Raw genomic sequence first — 16,601 nt, 5'->3', positions numbered from 1 at the left:
ATGTTGCTGTCTACTTGTTGCTTGCTTCTCACTTGCTTATCACCCATATCATCCAGCCATATCTCCTTCCCCTATAACTCTCACAGACCAGCTGGTACTGCCATCGGGGCTCTCCGCTACCCGTTTAGTTAATGCTCACCCAAACCTGAACGTACACGCGCAAGCTATATGATACCTCCACGTATGACAACCCTTGTGTTTAGTATGCGACACACCATTTCTTTGGTCCCCTAGCTTCCTATTCCTCATACACTAACTTCGCCCTGACGTCTCTTGGGAGTTCTCCTTTCATTGGTTGTAGTACAGTTTAGCCATTCGTTGACGAGTATGGCGCTGCTCCCTTTGGGAAAAACGACCTTGGACATTGACCAAAATACAAACGAAGCCGAGTCAAATTTGTCATGGAGGGAACCACAGTGCTGCAACGTAGAAAATAGAAATAATAAATTACATTGCTAAGGTCTCGTCCGTTCAATCAACATAGCCAACGGGAAGTGAGGGGACGGGTGGTGCGTCATCGGGCGAATTTGCGCGAGTAAATATCGAACCTTGCTTTGCTGGCGGGCGCTTTGGAGTAAACACTCTGAGACCTTTCTCGGTGATGGCGCGCAGGCGAGAGGGGCTTCGAGGTGACGCCATGATTGGTTTAGCAGGAGTTCGATTTTCGAGCTCGTCATCGATCTCCCGCTTTCTCTTGCCCGAACTTGACGGCTCGTCAATGGTTTGCGGTTTCGCGGAGAGTGGGAGGTTGGGGGCGGAAATTGATGCGCTCATCATTGGTAGGCGTGCTGATGGGTGCACAGTCGGTCGAGTCATGGTGGAAGCTTTGGACGTGAATGACGATCGTGCTAAGTTGATGATGGTGGACGCTGCACTTGCATTTTGTTGAGGAACCTCCAGAGGACGGCTAGATCCAGGCCCAGTTGATCTCGAAGCCGCTAGACTTGACGGTGTAGGTCGAACGCTTGAGGCGCGAGACGTAGATCGCGATGCAACCTCAGGTGCCATTGCCGCCCCACCTGGGGCACGTTGTAGAGTTTTTAGTTTCTCTTTGAGCAAATGGAGTTGAACGTCCTTCTTGCGTTGCGCCTTGTTGAGCCTACAGTGGATCATCAAGATACGCTCCAAGTACTGCATAGTGAAATGCACATACTCTGTTGCCTCATTCTTCAGCGTCTCGAGCTGCTTCAGTGCGCCGTCTCGATCATTCACAAGTGAGTTGACTTTATCACGCTCGGCATTAAGCTCTGTTTCTAGTCTAGACTTCTTGTGAGCGGTTGTGATGTCAAGGTCGCGCATCCGACGCCTATGCTCTTCTGCCTGCTCATAGGATTGTTTCAACTCCTTTCGGATTCTGGCGACTTCAGCTTCACTGTACATATCCCTTAAGAACCACCCCCTGAGAGAAACACTGTCACTTACAGTCTCTTAATATCTTGATCCAAGAAGCGCTTCATCCCAGAAAGACGTTTGGCCTCCGCAGCGCGATCATCCACTTCCCTCCGGAGTGATTCCTGGGATTCTTCCAACAACTTGATGGAATCTTCCTTTTCCCTGATCGCCGATTGAGCATCTTCTAATTCCCCCTGAATCACCTTCCAATCCTCCTCAGTGTCATGGAGCCGGCGTCGACATACGTCAAGTGCCGTTTGAAGTCCTTTCACCTCGTCTGACCGGGAATTAGAAAGTGAATCAAGGGCTCTCCGTGCATCTGCCAGTGACGCCAAAGCCAAATCACGTTCAGCCGTCAAATTGGTCATTGCTATTTGGCTTTCGGATCTGAACCGTTGAATGGTTTGCTCCAATTCACCTCTCGACTTCTCAGTCAATAGTGTAAGTTGAGTACGTAGAGAGTGGCATTCCGCAGTCAAAGCCTGAACATGCTCGGCCGCTTGTGCTTGCTGGGATTTGTAATCGTTGACTTCAGACTCGTGAGCCTGAGACAGATTGGACAGTTTGAGGTCATAATCTGTCATGAGCGAAGTGGTATGGTTCTTGAGCTCTTCAGTGCCGGAGTTGTAATCTTGTAATAAGCGATGTTTCTCGACTTCGAGGCTCTCAACCATCTCCCGGGACTGCTGGAGTTGTTCCATCAAGTTTTGCATAATCTGCTGATTCGCCAATGTATCTGTATGCGTCTTCCGTAGAGCATCGACTTCGTCTTGCAATCTCGAGCAGGCAGCTGCGAGAACATCGCACTCATTGGATGCAGAATCCAAGCAGCGCCGCAATTCATCACGCTCCGCGGAGGTCATCTCGTGCTGCTGCTTGCGTTGCGATTCGGCTATCAAGAAAGCCTCGACCTGTGACCGAGAATCTGTCAACAGTTCGGACACTTCACGCTCCCTGGCGATGGCATTGTCGAGATCCTGGATAACCCGGTCACGAGCCTCCTCTGACTCCTGCAATCTACTTTCCAAATTAGCGGCTTCGACCAGAGCCTCATGGGAACAAGCAAGACCATTCTCTGCGATCCTGGCCCTCCCAACAGCAATGACGATTTCACGAACCATGCACGCGACTTGACCCTCGTCATAAGCATCTGGACGATCGGGAGGAAGCTGTCTTGACTTTGATTGGTCGATCTCTTCCTCCAATGCTTCAAGCCTTGCGATAGCTGCATCACGCACTGCACGAGCTTCGGCGCAATCTGCGATCATGTGGTTGTACTCCGCCGTCTTCGTCTCCAATTCGCTCGTGAGTTCTAGATTCGCATCCTCAAGGAGAGTGAGGTTGGTCTCAAGTCGAGCTATTTCCTTTTGATGCAGTGCAATTTGCTCCGTGCGCCTGTCAATCCGAAGTCGCATTTGCTCCAGTTCATCCTCAACCTCAACCTCAACCTCACGACGTTTTGAACGTCTGTGATCATCAGAGGGAGCTTGATGACTGTCTTGAAGTCGCTGGCATTCGTCCGTAGCGGCATCAAGTTGCATTCTGAGTCCTTTCACAGCGTCTTCCAATTCCTGGCACCGTTCCAGAAGATCATTCCGCTCGTCCCTCAGAGCACCCATCTTGGCGAGCGCGGTCTGTTGAGCCTCCAACGAATGACGTGCGTCGTTAAGACACGCTACCATTTCATGGTTATTAGCCTTCATCATGTCCACACGGGATTCACTCTCCTCGATAGCCATTCTGAGGTGCTCGATTTCCGATTGCCCAGCGATATTCTGGTCTTCAGACATCCTCTGAAGATTCTGGATAATGATAAAGGACGCATCAATTATCAAAGCAAATCGGGAGGCACGTTTCTTGAGGATCCTGTCCCGGGATCTCGAGTCCATCAGAAGCAAATTCGCATCAGCTTCACTTTGAGAAAGTCTCGAGTGGAGCTCAACAACAACGTTCTTGATCGCTGCATAGTCGCTGATCGTCTGCAGACGAAGCTCGTCGACTCGACCGAGGGCAATGAAGGCGCAAATTGCCAAACTCTGGTTCCTAGCCATCGAGAACTGGGCGGTCGCCAAGTCCCGTGAAGTAGCCTGCAACGCTTGAGCCCTATCATCCATGTCCGACTCGATCGAGCGACGGGCTGCTTCGGAAGCGTCCATTGTCAAGGCGAGTTGGCTCTCCAAAGCTTTGACTGTGCGTTTTGAATGAGATAGTTCAGTCTCGACAGCGGTGACGTGTGCACGGGCCTCCTCTCCAGTAAACTGAAGCGTCCGTCGTAGGTCGTCTCGCTCGGTACGAAGTCGATCAATCAATACAGCAATTTCTGCGAGTTCCCCTTGGCTAGAATCATCCGGAAATCTATGTACGAAAGTCACATTCAGTATCGACGTTGTAGCGCAGTTCATTTTTGCATCTCTGACCTGCAAGGCCCGTCTGTTAAACCGCCTGGTCCTGGACAAATTGGAGAGATCTTCGGCAATACAGCAGTATCGAGGAAGACATCATCAGAGGCTCCTCTCAGTGATGCCCGAAGATCAACAACACGAGCACCCAGCTCCTTCCGCGCGTTCTTCACAGCCTAGACGAGTAAGAACGATAAGGGAATCCATGTTAATAGTTGGGATTGTTCGGGAATACCTTGAGATTCTGACGCGATTGTTTCAATTCCTTCAAGTACTGTTCCTTTTCTTGGTGTTCTCGATTCAATGCAGCCTGCTGCATATGGATCTCTTTCTCTAACTCTTCGCATTCGGCCAGGAGGGCCTCGTACTCGGCTCTAGGAACAAAGTCGGAGGCACGAAACTCCTTATCAGCTCGAAGAGATTTCCCTGTCTCACTCTCGGTAGCCAATTGAGACTCTAGTTCCTGTATTCGCCTTTCGAAGAAGGAACGATCATCACGATTAACATCCTCGATTGATGACTGGAAAGCACTAGAGGATTCGAGTGATTTTGTCACGATAACCTGTGCGGTCAGGCGTGCTTCAAGCTCCGCCACCCTAGCCTGAAGAAGAGTTCCGTCAGGAACCGCCAGCGACAGCTTCGGTCCAGACGAGGGGGGATGTAAAGGGGGGCGGGAAAGTCGATTCTTAAGGCCAGTAAGTTGATTCTCAACCATCCTTTCCAACACCCCAAGAGACAGCACCGTTCGTTGACGGCGGGCCTCAATTTCTTCCACCTTCGCCTCAAGGGCATCAGGGTTTGGCATTGATACTAAGAACTCCCGGAGTTCAGCAATTTCATCGATTTTTCTCTCCAGAAGGTCCTTTATTTCCTCCGCCTCCCGTCTTGAACGTTGCTCCTGAGCTAGTTTGTCATTCTGTGCGACGATAAGGTCGCGTTGCGTCGATGCCAATTTTGACTTGAGCTTCTCATTTTCGGCTTCCGTATTACGACATCGCTCGAGCTCTTGTTCCAGACGTGTCGGCCTCAAGTCGGAAGTTACTGAAGACGATCTTGGGCGACGCCGCAAGGAGGATGCCACTTCTTCTCGCGAGTGAAGGGAGCGGAGGGAGGGCCGGATGCATTACGGGATGGGCGGGTGGGGCTGCTGAGGGGAAATGATGTGGCGGGTTGTGGTATGGCTGTGTTCAATAGGCGTGTGTTTTCCGCTTGTAAAGCTATGACCTTGTTTTCTAGTTCCAAAATTTTTGCCGCAGTTCTGGCGGGTGCCACTGAGGTGGAAGGTTTGTTACTAGAAAGCTCGTTTTCTAGCGCGTTAATACGACTCAATAATCTCTGGCGCTCCATGTTTAATGTGGGATTATCTAATTCTGATTCAGAATGTTGAGTGGCGATGTCAACATATGAGGCAAAAATACACATACCCAGTTGAAGATTCTTCGATCTCTTCACCTCTTGTTCAGCCTTTTCCGTCGCTCGCTTTGTCAGTTCTTCCAACTGCTGTGTGTGTAATTGTTGCCGCCGAAGCTCCTGCAAGGAGTTGAAACCGCGTCAACCACCGAGGTATGGAAAGGCAAATATCCTAATAACCTCTTGAGCTTTAGAAAATCTCTCTTCAGACTCCTGCACGCGTCTGGTTTCATATTGGAGATTGCGGAGAGCGTCATTGAGCTTGTTTCCCCGTTGTTGAAGTTGCGTGTCCTTATTGTGGAGAACATCTTTTAGGGCATCGCATTCTTCCTGAGTCTTACGCAGCTTAACATTAAGCCTCTGTACTTCGTGATCGTCGCGGTCCCAAGGACCTCTGACCGACATCGAGGAAGCGTCAAGCGAAGGTGGAGGGATACCAATTAGGTCACGGGCAAACCTAAACGACAAATACACTGCAACAACTGCTACCATCCAGTAGAATGGCACAAAGTTTCGAGGTCCAATTCGGGATCCATATGTGGGTGTTGGATATGTACGACAAACGCAAGCCTTTCCCTTGAGAATATCCACAGTCCGGAGGCCCTAGATTGGCAGTTGCGAAATCCTCGACACATGCGAGCATATGCTGAAGATACTTTCGGGCTGACAATGGCGCAGGGCGACCCCCCTTCTCGTCTAGAGACCCTTTCAGCCCTCGTTGCCGTCTATTTACTCATGCATGCTTCTCGCACTTGCGTTGTTCACTACACACCATTAGAGCAACGCTCGCACTCTGCATTGTTTTACACCGAGCCTTGCATGCTTAGCAGTTCTACTGTCACATCGTCCGACCGCCCTCCACCCCTGGCCCTTCCAACACGGTGTATGGCTCAACTCTCTGGCACTTTTCTCAACTATGTATACCGTGAATTCGGAACCTAGTTGGCATCTTGGGCTGGACTGTAAATACTTGATACCTCCATAAAAAGGTGGTGCAGAGACCCTGGCCAATGTGCAGCTCCAAACTGGGCTTATTCGGCTATATATGCGCACCGGGAACTCCACGGTCTTGCTGCTGCTGGCGCGGGATGTGACTATCGGTGTATTGCGTAGACCGTCTGACATCCTAGAATTTTGAAGGCATTCTTGGGGAGTTTCACGTGTCGGGCCTTAAAGACACACGCCTGTTTTCACAGTCCGAGAAGTGCTCTTGAGGCAAAATCCCCAGGTCAGTGCGTGGAATTCTGCCGTGATTTCAGTACCGACAAACTTCCCGATTGCTAAATGTCAGCGATACTCTGTACTTTTCTCCTGTTGTCCGGCACCCACGTCTCCCCGTACACTATTATATCGCAGGGCTCCAACCTTAGGCATTCCCACATCCAACATTGGATACACCAGAGATGGCCGATTATATTCGAGCTCGTCGATATGGCTGATGAATACCAATTCATATTCCTAACCCTATGTCTTGACCTGCAAAATAAGTGTCAACATTCCAAGTCAGTCTCGTTGATTTTTCCACTACAGTATAAGGGTCCCATCATATATCACAGCAACACGATTTATCCAGGAAACAAACGAATCCGATGATCTGCCGTACGACACTCTGAAAGCGACTGTCAATTCCTCCTTAGAGATGACCAAGCATATATGATTTTCCCGCTGCAGAGAATGACCGCCAGTGTATCCCCGAACTCCGCACGACAACCGAAGGGCAGTGACAAGGTATCGAATTTGATACTTATCCTAACGGGGAAATGCCAAATTTAGAACGGGAACTATTAGTCCACCTGCTAAACCACCGAGCAGGGCATTTTTACCTGGAGCTTGAGAAAAAGTTACTGAGCAAAACATCACGAACTCAGGTCAGTCTAGCATATTCATGTCCTTCACACGCAGCAGATTTATGTTAGACAACGACTCCGCTCTCGATTTAGTGTGGGGAAATACCAGCTGCACGTGACTTGGCAATCGAGCACTACATCTACAGGCTAATGTCATGGATTGGTGCAATCCGGTTTTGCAGTGAGGACCTCATCATTGAGGGCGCGGACCAGGGGGCTGCTTCCCAGTCCGGCACTAAAAACTGGAAGGAGATCAATGGCCGAGCCTTTCAATGGCCCCTGAGCTACTCCGACGTTACAACTGAAATCCCCTTGATCATGGTTATGAATCTTATGATGATTGCGGCCGCGCCCGAGCCAAAAGGACAAACGCCAAATCACCACTGAGATGAGCGCGCCTTACTCAACTATTATGGGCGGAGAGGCACCCAAACCTCTCAGGCCTGCGCATTTGAGGCCCGCCATTTACCCGAGGTTTGATCGCCCGAACTGATGCATCATTCAGGGGTCCAACGGCGGAAGCCGAGATGCATTCAATAACTAATGATGGACTCGAATTCCGCTTGGCCAGTGTGGCCCAGTGAATCCTCTATTGATGACATCGCTTTCTTCATACCAGCACCGTATATGTCGGGGAATTTTTCCTGACCATCCCTCTCAGGCCCCTCACTTGCGACAGGAAATATAACTCGCTGTCGTTGGTATTCTTCAGGCAGGTTACCAGCCGCTATTAGGTATTCCTATGCCAGACCCATGTGTGATACACTTCCTTGGACGTACAATTGTCGCGGCAGCGTTCAACTCAGTGTTTGTTTTCCGTCTTATTCACTTCAATGAACTTTTCCTACCACGCCTGATGCACCTAGATTATTCGGTATTGTCACGGTGCAGACCGCAACATACATACGGCAGTTCAGAGATGATTCATGGGTCTACCAATTTCTGGTGAGCGTCCTAATTTCTACCCCAGGCAGGGGACTCATATCTGTTTAATCATTTTAGGTCGGAATTAATTTGTGAGTGCATTCTCGAAACAGTTGAGATCCTTCCTGCCCGACTCATCCTGTTTAGCCTCATAATTCTCCTTCAAGGGTATCTCTCTTCGTGCTCACCCCTTATACCGCTCCTGAATTGATTTTCAGCATCGCACTGCCAGCTGCGATATTCCGCGTTATTGATAACGAATTCTCTCTGAATGAAAAGATACCATTTGGCTGGTTAGTTTCGAGATATTCCTGTACTCGATACTAGTGCCCGAATAAGTGCGCTCGCTTACCACAGGGGGTTTTTTGTACCGCTTTCAAGCGTTGTAAGGATTTCTTGTTAGCTTTTTTTTCGAGTGTCTGACATGGCCGCTCTTCCAGGCATTCATACCAGTCTTATTGCACTCGTATTTCGTTCGTCTCATCCATCTCGGTAGGTCAAGCCGTTCCCTTGGATGGATCAATAGAACTGATACTCGTTGACGGCATTAATAGTTGGACAAAAGCGCGTCCTGACCATCTTCATTGTGCGTTCATTACTCTTTGGCGTTACTATACAGGCTACATCATGACTTTCCAAGCTCATCCCCGTAATGGCCGAATTCGGTAAGTTACATAGGTGGATCTTGTTTAAGACTTCGCTTGCTTCATGTCTCGCGCGGTAGTTTTTGGCGTAAGTGAGTCCGAACGAACTTTTCACCTCCTTCTCGTACTGATATCTATTCTAGTAGTCATCCAACATGCGTTCGTCCGCTTTACGTGTCTCTGTTTATCGTCAACTCCTAATGGTCCGCCATAGATTCCAAATGCCGCCGACTACCCTTGGACGACAAGGAACTGGGATGCGACCATATTGGGGTGCATTCCTTTATATCAACGTAATGCTATTCTGTGACATTTCGACCACGGTCACATTGTGGGTTGTTTTAATCCGTCGAAGAGTTGGCGCCCGAAGGTAAGTTGGGGTTTACCTTCTTATTGAAAAGGAGACTTTCGCTGAGGGTCAAAAAGAGCAGATGGACCTTTGGAATCTCTGGCCTCTGGCGCTGCTTTTACTGGTATTATTACATCGTAAGCGTATATCTTGCTTGAATTCTTGGCAGCCGTCCCCTCATCCTTGTTTATCTCAGTCTAACATCCTGCGCCCCACTTGCTGTGTGGAATTCTTTCGTACTTCGATATGTTCAAAACTCATCTGCTGTGACCCAGGGTTCCATCATCGCACGCTTAGACTTGGTCCATTTGATTGGGATTTCGATTGGTTCCAGTAAGTCACACGCAGCACATACGTTGTCAGTTAGATCAAGGTGAAATGGTTCCCACAGTATATGCTGTAGCCTTAATGATAAAGTAATCTCCCTGGACCATTTCACGTGTTTGCGGCACAATACTTACTCTATTGCAGTGTACACCTTCGTTCTCGACTCCGTACAGCCTCCAACACGGCCACGCTGTACCCTAGAAACCGAGTTAGTAAAAACCCTAGCGCATTGCCTGCGTCTGCCAGCTTCTCTCATCAAAAATACTCTAGAAATCAATTTCCGTGATTGTGACAAGGGAAGTAGCACAAGAATTACAATCTGAGGGGAAGCATGAACGAACTTTGCGGACTCGAATGACCCAGCTTGATGTAAGCGCTTGCGCCGGTCTCGATCTCTCGCTAATGTGGATTCTAATAGTTGGAGTACCCAGCGACTGAATCACCCTTACATCACCCGGACAACCCCGCTTTCGAAGCTTAACACTACATTGCGTTACTGGACCATCTGTACATACTCTGTCGATAGTCTGAAGTTCCACAATGCTTATTCTGCTTACCGAAGACCCGGCCAGATTGATCCAACAAAGGACCATGCCCCGCACCCAGGTCAATACATATCAGGGAAGCCGTTTTCAAAGAAATCTGCGGGTTTGATAACATATATGTAGGTGGAATCTATCACTCAATTTAGCATTTTAATTTTTGACGGGAGGCCCAATGGTACCGTGGAACTCCCTCTATGAGCTGAATTCGATTGAACAATCCATTTGTCTTGGTCAGGAAACACCTTGGGCCCGCTGCAAAATATATCTTGGTTTCTGTTACAGTGAGGATGATTACTCACGTGTCCGGAATGCTCGCGGTGGTTGGCCGAGCTTGCGAGGCGTTGTTTTTTTGACCGTGGTTACTTGCAGTCCTGTACCTCAATGCAAGTTGTGCTCGATTCAGAAGCCTCTTTGTGCACGGGGCTAGCTACCATGCTGCTGAGCCACTGCTGCCTATGTGCAAGGAGAGAGCCATCACTGTCGATCATTGCTGTCTGTCAGGACGCCGCGCCGCTGTGCCGTTTATCTAAATGAGGAAATCGCCTTCACTGCCCCCGCAGATTGTTTTTGTGCATGTGGCAACTCTAGCAACCACACGGCGAGAAAACCGCTCTGCAAAGTCATCATCGATGAGGCGCACTGGCAGACTGAGAGGCACCCGAACCCTTCGCGCGAATGATGCGTCCATGGTCGACTCGAAACATTGGTACCGTATTTGCAAATTCCCCTGTCACTTGAGACAAGCCCAAACGGCGGAAGCCGAGAGGTATTCAATTACTATGGGTGGACTCGAATTCCGCTCGGTCCTCCCATTCCCTGTAGCTTCATGCCAGCGCCGTCTACGTCGGCTGGGGATTCTTCCTGACCATTTCCTCTCCCTGGCTTCTCACCTGCAATATCTAAGTCGTCAGTATTCATATGCCAAACCTATCTGCGATACACTTCCTTGGGCGTGTAATTGTTGCGGCGGCGTTCAACTCAGTGTTAGTTTTTCTTTCCACCTTATCCACTCCAGTGTGCTTGATTGAGCCTTTCCCATCGCGTCTGATGTACCTAGACTATTCGGTGTTATCACGGTGCAGACCGCAACGTACGTGCGGCGGTTCAAACATGATTCATGGGCTTACCGATTTCTGGTGAGCGCCCTAATTTCGACTCCAGGCAAGGGGCCCACGCCTGTTTAATCATTTTAGGTCGGAATTAGTTTGTGAGTACATCCTCAAAATCCTTCCATCCTGCCCGGCTCAACCTGTTCAGCCTTATAACTTTTTTTCAAGGGTACTTCTCTTTCATCTTCACCCCTCATACCGCTCCCCAACAGATTTTCAGGGTCGCACTGCCAGCCGCCGTATTTTACGCCGTCAATAACGGGTTCTCTCTGAATAGGACACCATTTGGCTGGTTAGTTTCGAGACATTTCTGTATTCGATGTCAGTGCTCGAATAGCGCGCTCGCTTCCCGCAGGGGTTTTTTTGCACCTGTTTTAAGCGTTGTAAGGATTCCTTGAAGACCAGTTTCTTTTGAGTATCTAACAGGTTACACTTCTAGGCCTTCATACCAGTCCTATTACATTCGTATTTCGTTCGTCTCATCCATCTCGGTAGGCTAGGCCATTCCCTTGGGTGAATGAGAGCTGATATCTGTCGATGACATCAATAGTTGGACAAAAACGCGTCCTGACCATCTTCATCGTGTGTCCCTTGTTCTTTCGAGTTGCTGTGCGGGCTAAGTCCTGGCGTTTGTAGTTCATTCCTGTAATTGCCGAATTCGGTAAGTCTGAATCTTATTGGTTTAAGGCTTTGCTTGCCTCACATGCCTCGCGCGGTAGGTTTTGGCGTAAGTGAGTCTGATCCAACTTTTCGCCTCATTCTCGTACTGATATCTGTTCCAGAATTAGTCCAAAATCTGTGCGTCCTCTTTGCATATCGTCAACTCTCTGTATATTAACTTGTCCGCCATATTAGATTTCGAAGGCCACCAGATGTCCTTGGACAACTGGGCACCGGAGTGCGACCATATTGGGGTACATTCATATATATTAACCTACTGCTATTCTGTGACATTTCAACTACGGTCACATTGTGGATTGTATTGATTCGTCGAAGAGTTGGCGCCAGAAGGTAAGTTAAGGCTCGCCATCTTGTTGAAGCGGAGGATTTCGCTGAGGGTAGGGAAGAGCAGATGGATCTTTGGTGTCTCTGGCCTCTGGGGCTGCTTTTACTGGGATCATTACGTCGTAAGTGCATACCCTGCATGGTTCCTTGGGAGTCGTCACCTTACACTCCTTTATCTTAGTCTAACATCCTGTGCTCCACTCGCTGTGCGGAAACACTTTCTTACTACTCTGATATGCTCAAAACTCATCCGTTGTGCTCTATCCGTTCCAGAGTAGTATCACCGATCGCTTGGACTTGCTCAATACCATCGGGAATATGATCGGTTCCAGTGAGTCACGCACACGCGGTGCACATGTTGTCAGTCAGATTAGGGTCACACTGCTTCGGTCCCTACAGTTTATGCTGTCGCATTAATTATCAAGTAATGTCCCCGGGCTATTATGTGTGATTGCAGCACAATACTGAGTCCGTTGCAGTGTGCACCTGCGTTCTCGACTCCGTGCAACCTCTGATGCCGCCGTGGTATGCCCCAGAAACCTGGTTAGTAAAAAATCTTAGCCCATTACCTGCGCTTGCCAATTGTTCGCTTAATCCAACTACGCAGAAGTCTATTTCCGTGATGGTGACGAGGGAAGTAGCCCAAGAATTACGATCTGAAGGGAAGCATGAACGAACTTTGCGGATTCGAATGACCCAGCTTGATGTAAGCGCTTGCGCCCGTCTCGATCTCCCACTGACATGGTTCTAATAGCCGGAGTACCCAGCGACTGACTCGCTCGTATATTACCGAGACAACCCGGCATTCGAAGCTTAATGCTGTTATTGGACCATCTGTACATGATAGTCTAATTAAAATTTCACAATAGGTACCCTGCATGTCGACCACGCCCTACGCCCATGTCAATGGATAAGAAAAAGGTTGCTTTATCCGTGTTAATGAACCGTTGTCATCATTTACCTAAACTCGCTGATCGGACGCTTACGGACCTCAACTCGAAACATCGATGTCTGTAAATGCGGCCAATTTCGTCTTGTCCTTTATCTCGCCCTCAACAAGCCGGTCAGCTTCGATTCCCTGGCATGGCATTGTAGCAGTGAGAAAATTCAACGCTACTGGATGGTGAGGCTGTGAGGAAAGAGACGTACATCCTGGAGACGGATTATTGTGGGTATTGCTAGATTGACACAGGGACAGAATGGCATGAAGTCAGTTTGGCGCCGTGCAACCACGTCTTTCACGGACGAGTAATGGCCAAAGTACCTGTGAGACCATATTCCAGCCGATACTTGTTATTTGGATCTTTCCATCTGCGACCAGAGATATTGGTATTTTGGCGGTGTTCCGGGGATAAAATATATTTACATACGTTGGTCTATTTCCAACATAGATTATAATGCCTGTCGGACCATCCTCCGCGCCGAAAGCGGCCTTTATGTCCCCCTCTACGTCGCGGCAGTCCTTTTGCATATGGATGTAAGTAATTACTTAGATAACGGGAAGCAGGATATATGCACTCCACACCACATTTTCCCCGTTTCCGGGTCTATGTCGGCATAGAAAATCAAATGGGGGCGGTTAGGTGGTGATGGCCCTTTGAGAGTGGCGAGAAGCGCAGGAAGCGGTTCCTCGATGAGAGGCATGAAGAGCGATGTGATCTTGATTATGTAGACGGTGACTCGATGAGGCATATATGAATGGTTCTTGCCAAACTTGGGATGTGCTCGCATGACTGCATTTCACCACATTTTATGTTGCTCAAAATCAGTTACTTATTCGGGCCGCGACATCACTGCGAATGCAGGTGGTTTACATAGGTAGTAATTTTTTGGCCTGTCCTGTTTTAAGCGTCCAATGATCCGTTCAAAGTTGCCAGGAACGCTTTGTTCAGTAGGGAAAGAAACTTGAGCAATCTAATGATCTATTCCAGGACTAAGATCTCCTGCTCATCCCAATTTACACCGGGCAAACACACCTGCGATCCCTTTTTTTGATACGGAACGTTTATGGGTGAGATAAGGCTCGCCGTCTCCGTTTGTTTGCGTTTCCGGAGTCCATTGCCCTCTAGTTCCTAGATGCAGCGGCGATGAATTTTGCATCTCCAGTAAAGCGGATCAATTCCGCTAGAATATTTCCTCTGTCATCATCCCCATGCTGCCCAAATACCCGAGATTCACCCAGCGTAGGGCGGAGTCCTGCCCAGTCTTTCACACCATAAAACATAACACCCAGCTACTCTGAGGGTCCCCACTGTGCTAGCGGTGTCGGCCATGAGCCAAGCGCCATCCATCCATATCTACCTTGGGATCGTGGTCGTTTCGAATATTTTCGCTACTTCGTGCGTCCCTCGAGTTTGACTTCAGATTACTGAAAACATAGTTCGGAAGTCTTTTTGGAATTATAACGGTCCAAGTCTTCTGCTACTTTAAGCAATTTTCGAGGGATCATCGAATACTGAAGGGTTTGGTAGGTACCAACTTCGTCGTTTTTGATGTTGACTTACCGTACAGTGCTACTGGGACGTGATGTACAGGTTATTGGGTTATGGTACTCTTGATTCGTCATTCTTTGTGAAATACCGTGTTAAGCTCTGGATTGCGTGTGTGAAGGTTTCTCACTTTACTCGATCTGTGCGTTCCCGCTTTGTACTGCAACCCACTGCATGAGGCCCGAAATACACTCTTGCACTAGCGGTACCCTGTGGACCGGTTTGTTCGTGTTCCTTTTCCATCCGACGTCTTCTTTTGCGGCCAAAATATGTTGGTGCGTCTTCTTTAACTATCTCGGGTCAGCATCTGAGTTATGACATGCTAACGCCCTCCCTTCTAAGGACGATGTTCACTCCAGTTCTTTGCGATGTCTGTCAATTTTTTTTCCATGAAGTCCGTTGTTCCTTGACCCAATATTCAGACCGTTGCCGCCATAGCTTCCCAAGCTTACCTTGTGCATATCCTGTATAAATGTAAGTGCAACATACTGAACCTGCGTATATTCCCTGACGCGTTATTATCCCCAATCTTTTTACATCAAACAGTTTGGCGACGCAAACTATTACTAGCTTTTTTTGTAAGTTCTGTGGTCCCCCATAACGGTTTTTAGTGACAGAAAATCGCATCCTTCCATCTAAGATCATTGCTATCGTCCTCGAAATTGGTAAGTCGGTCAACAACTGTGCATCAATTGTTCTGCATGTTATAACTACGTGTTGACAAATGGCGCTCGAAGGCTTTGTAACTGGTATGAAATTTCCGATCCTTCCCTATTATCAGGTATCAGGTCACCACATTCATCCACATATAGCTGCTACATCTAGGATGTAAGGACGATATTAATCTTTGACGATGAAGCCCCCCTGATTTTTCCAGGCTGCCTCTAGTATCAATGACATTTGATCCCATCCAGCTTACACACCTCTGGTATAGTGCCCTAGCTACCCTCCTGATAGCGTCCACAGATGCGTTGATTTGTGGCTCCCTTGCGATCTCAATATGGCGACGTGGCGCCGCACGTTCCAGGTAAGATTCGAATATTCCACGTTCTCTTTGGCATTCCCTGACCCTCCTTTCAGAGGCAACGCTCACATGTGGTTTGTTTCCTATATTTTGGCAACAGGCATGTTAAATTCGTGCGTAATTTATCTTCATGGTTCCTTGGTGTGGCTAAACTTTCTGGATGACACTTCAGCACGGCCTCACTCGGCGCCTCTATCGTATGTCTATTTGTCGATAGCTACGCCAGAAGTCCACCACGTACACATAGGGTGTGTTCTGTTCAGAAGCTCAGTTGATCATCCCTTTGAGCGTATTGAACTGTGAATGTGAGTGCCTGCCCGGGCGTGACTCGTAGCTATTGCAATTCCATTTCTAATTTGGTCTGCTGTATAGTCTATGTCTTCGGCTTAATGGTCAAGTAGGGAGACCTTAATTTTGTTCTATCCGGTGTTTTGGTTTCTGATGAATCATCCAGTCTGCACTCCCGTTCACTGTTTCTGAGTGCCCGCGAAGGTCGGGATGAACGTCCAGAATTAGTACATTTTCCCTCCTTTGAATACTTTCCCAGCACTGACCCTTCTGCTAGCCGCTTACGTCCTTGTTTGTATCGGTGGTCAGGGAAGTTGATAAGAATTCGAATCACGAGGGAGAATATGAAGCTGCATTGTGGACTCGAATGGCCAGGATCGAAGTGAATAAATATCCACTGTGCTCCCCTCTTCGTGCTAACCAGCTCACATAGCCGCCAGCTGCTGTACCAGAGTCTAGGACATACGAGGATAACCCAGCATTCGAAAGCTCGTGTATTCCAGTGGGCTTGGAATAATCCTTTAGTTACTCCTAACTGCACATGTTGTTTATCCGATAATCTATATTTGCAGTCCATAATTTCCGCCGTCCGGAAACCGAGGCATTTGAGCGCATTTCTTGGACAACGCGAGTCGCGGCCGCATCCAATCTGTCTTCATCCCTGACAACAAACTCCGACCCGATCCGCCCTACGTTCTGATGCTTTCTGTTATTCATAGAATATTTCATATATCGTTAGATTCCTTGCCGTCGAATAGTGAGGCAAGCCAAATCCGTCCAGACATCCATTCCCACCCTAAAAATAGTACACTTGGCTCCTTGTTGATACCCAGGCGGATCATTTGAGCA

At 48.5% G+C, this 16,601-nt stretch overlaps 5 protein-coding genes across 5 annotated transcripts; 3 read left to right on the top strand and 2 right to left on the bottom strand.

Annotated features, from left to right (window-relative positions):
* Positions 1-471: 471 nt before the first annotated feature.
* On the bottom strand, positions 472-5,646 carry EI90DRAFT_3153844 (uncharacterized protein; the record flags this gene model as incomplete). The annotated part of the gene is made up of 8 exons (XM_039065892.1): positions 5,382-5,646; positions 5,216-5,321; positions 4,873-5,161; positions 4,027-4,816; positions 3,810-3,967; positions 1,423-3,747; positions 1,154-1,372; positions 472-1,099 (listed from the first exon to the last, which is right to left on the bottom strand). The coding sequence occupies exons 1-8, from the start codon at positions 5,604-5,606 to the stop codon at positions 472-474; spliced, it is 4,740 nt and encodes a 1,579-aa protein (XP_038917241.1). The 5' UTR covers positions 5,607-5,646.
* Positions 5,647-7,613: 1,967 nt separating this feature from the next.
* On the top strand, positions 7,614-9,891 carry EI90DRAFT_623726 (uncharacterized protein). Its single transcript, XM_039067870.1, has 19 exons — positions 7,614-7,855; positions 7,915-7,993; positions 8,051-8,064; positions 8,120-8,140; positions 8,191-8,265; positions 8,354-8,357; positions 8,413-8,464; positions 8,527-8,558; positions 8,613-8,637; positions 8,697-8,708; positions 8,760-8,775; positions 8,831-8,986; positions 9,043-9,102; positions 9,162-9,186; positions 9,241-9,298; positions 9,357-9,381; positions 9,437-9,500; positions 9,563-9,661; positions 9,711-9,891. Exons 1-19 carry the CDS (start codon positions 7,791-7,793, stop codon positions 9,771-9,773), a joined length of 945 nt encoding a protein of 314 aa, XP_038917240.1. The 5' UTR covers positions 7,614-7,790; the 3' UTR covers positions 9,774-9,891.
* Positions 9,892-10,586: 695 nt separating this feature from the next.
* EI90DRAFT_624488 (uncharacterized protein) lies at positions 10,587-12,966 on the top strand. Its single transcript, XM_039067871.1, has 20 exons — positions 10,587-10,820; positions 10,895-10,973; positions 11,031-11,044; positions 11,095-11,115; positions 11,224-11,329; positions 11,386-11,437; positions 11,497-11,528; positions 11,583-11,607; positions 11,666-11,677; positions 11,729-11,744; positions 11,802-11,860; positions 11,943-11,957; positions 12,019-12,073; positions 12,133-12,157; positions 12,225-12,282; positions 12,351-12,375; positions 12,431-12,494; positions 12,559-12,657; positions 12,706-12,851; positions 12,913-12,966. Exons 1-19 carry the CDS (start codon positions 10,756-10,758, stop codon positions 12,766-12,768), a joined length of 885 nt encoding a protein of 294 aa, XP_038917239.1. The 5' UTR covers positions 10,587-10,755; the 3' UTR covers positions 12,769-12,851; positions 12,913-12,966.
* On the bottom strand, positions 12,943-13,595 carry EI90DRAFT_3122134 (uncharacterized protein; the record flags this gene model as incomplete). The annotated part of the gene is made up of 5 exons (XM_039063463.1): positions 12,943-13,029; positions 13,101-13,129; positions 13,198-13,262; positions 13,322-13,413; positions 13,470-13,595. 5 exons carry the CDS (start codon positions 13,593-13,595, stop codon positions 12,943-12,945), a joined length of 399 nt encoding a protein of 132 aa, XP_038917238.1.
* A 627-nt stretch (positions 13,596-14,222) lies between these two features.
* EI90DRAFT_3015540 (uncharacterized protein) lies at positions 14,223-15,865 on the top strand (the record flags this gene model as incomplete). The annotated part of the gene is made up of 11 exons (XM_039056905.1): positions 14,223-14,290; positions 14,340-14,418; positions 14,463-14,582; positions 14,644-14,715; positions 14,863-14,914; positions 15,052-15,105; positions 15,329-15,467; positions 15,521-15,577; positions 15,637-15,661; positions 15,712-15,769; positions 15,837-15,865. 11 exons carry the CDS (start codon positions 14,223-14,225, stop codon positions 15,863-15,865), a joined length of 753 nt encoding a protein of 250 aa, XP_038917237.1.
* Positions 15,866-16,601: the final 736 nt, after the last annotated feature.

The sequence above is a fragment of the Cantharellus anzutake genome (genome assembly GCF_015039405.1).
Source record: "Cantharellus anzutake strain C23 chromosome Unknown EI90scaffold_18, whole genome shotgun sequence".
Classification (NCBI taxonomy): domain Eukaryota; kingdom Fungi; phylum Basidiomycota; class Agaricomycetes; order Cantharellales; family Hydnaceae; genus Cantharellus; species Cantharellus anzutake.
The sequence above is the reverse complement of the archived record's forward strand: the minus strand, read 5'-3'. Positions and strand labels throughout refer to the sequence as shown.

Coding starts and splice junctions, on each gene's coding strand:
- EI90DRAFT_623726 (XM_039067870.1), top strand. CDS start 7,791: ATGCCAGACCCATGTGTGATACACTTCCTTGGACGTACAATTGTCGCG. Junction 8,141..8,190: donor CTCATAATTCTCCTTCAAGG/GTATCTCTCTTC, acceptor ATTGATTTTCAG/CATCGCACTGCCAGCTGCGA. Junction 8,987..9,042: donor CGAAGAGTTGGCGCCCGAAG/GTAAGTTGGGGT, acceptor AGGGTCAAAAAG/AGCAGATGGACCTTTGGAAT.
- EI90DRAFT_624488 (XM_039067871.1), top strand. CDS start 10,756: ATGCCAAACCTATCTGCGATACACTTCCTTGGGCGTGTAATTGTTGCG. Junction 11,438..11,496: donor CGTTCGTCTCATCCATCTCG/GTAGGCTAGGCC, acceptor TGACATCAATAG/TTGGACAAAAACGCGTCCTG. Junction 12,283..12,350: donor CGGGAATATGATCGGTTCCA/GTGAGTCACGCA, acceptor CGGTCCCTACAG/TTTATGCTGTCGCATTAATT.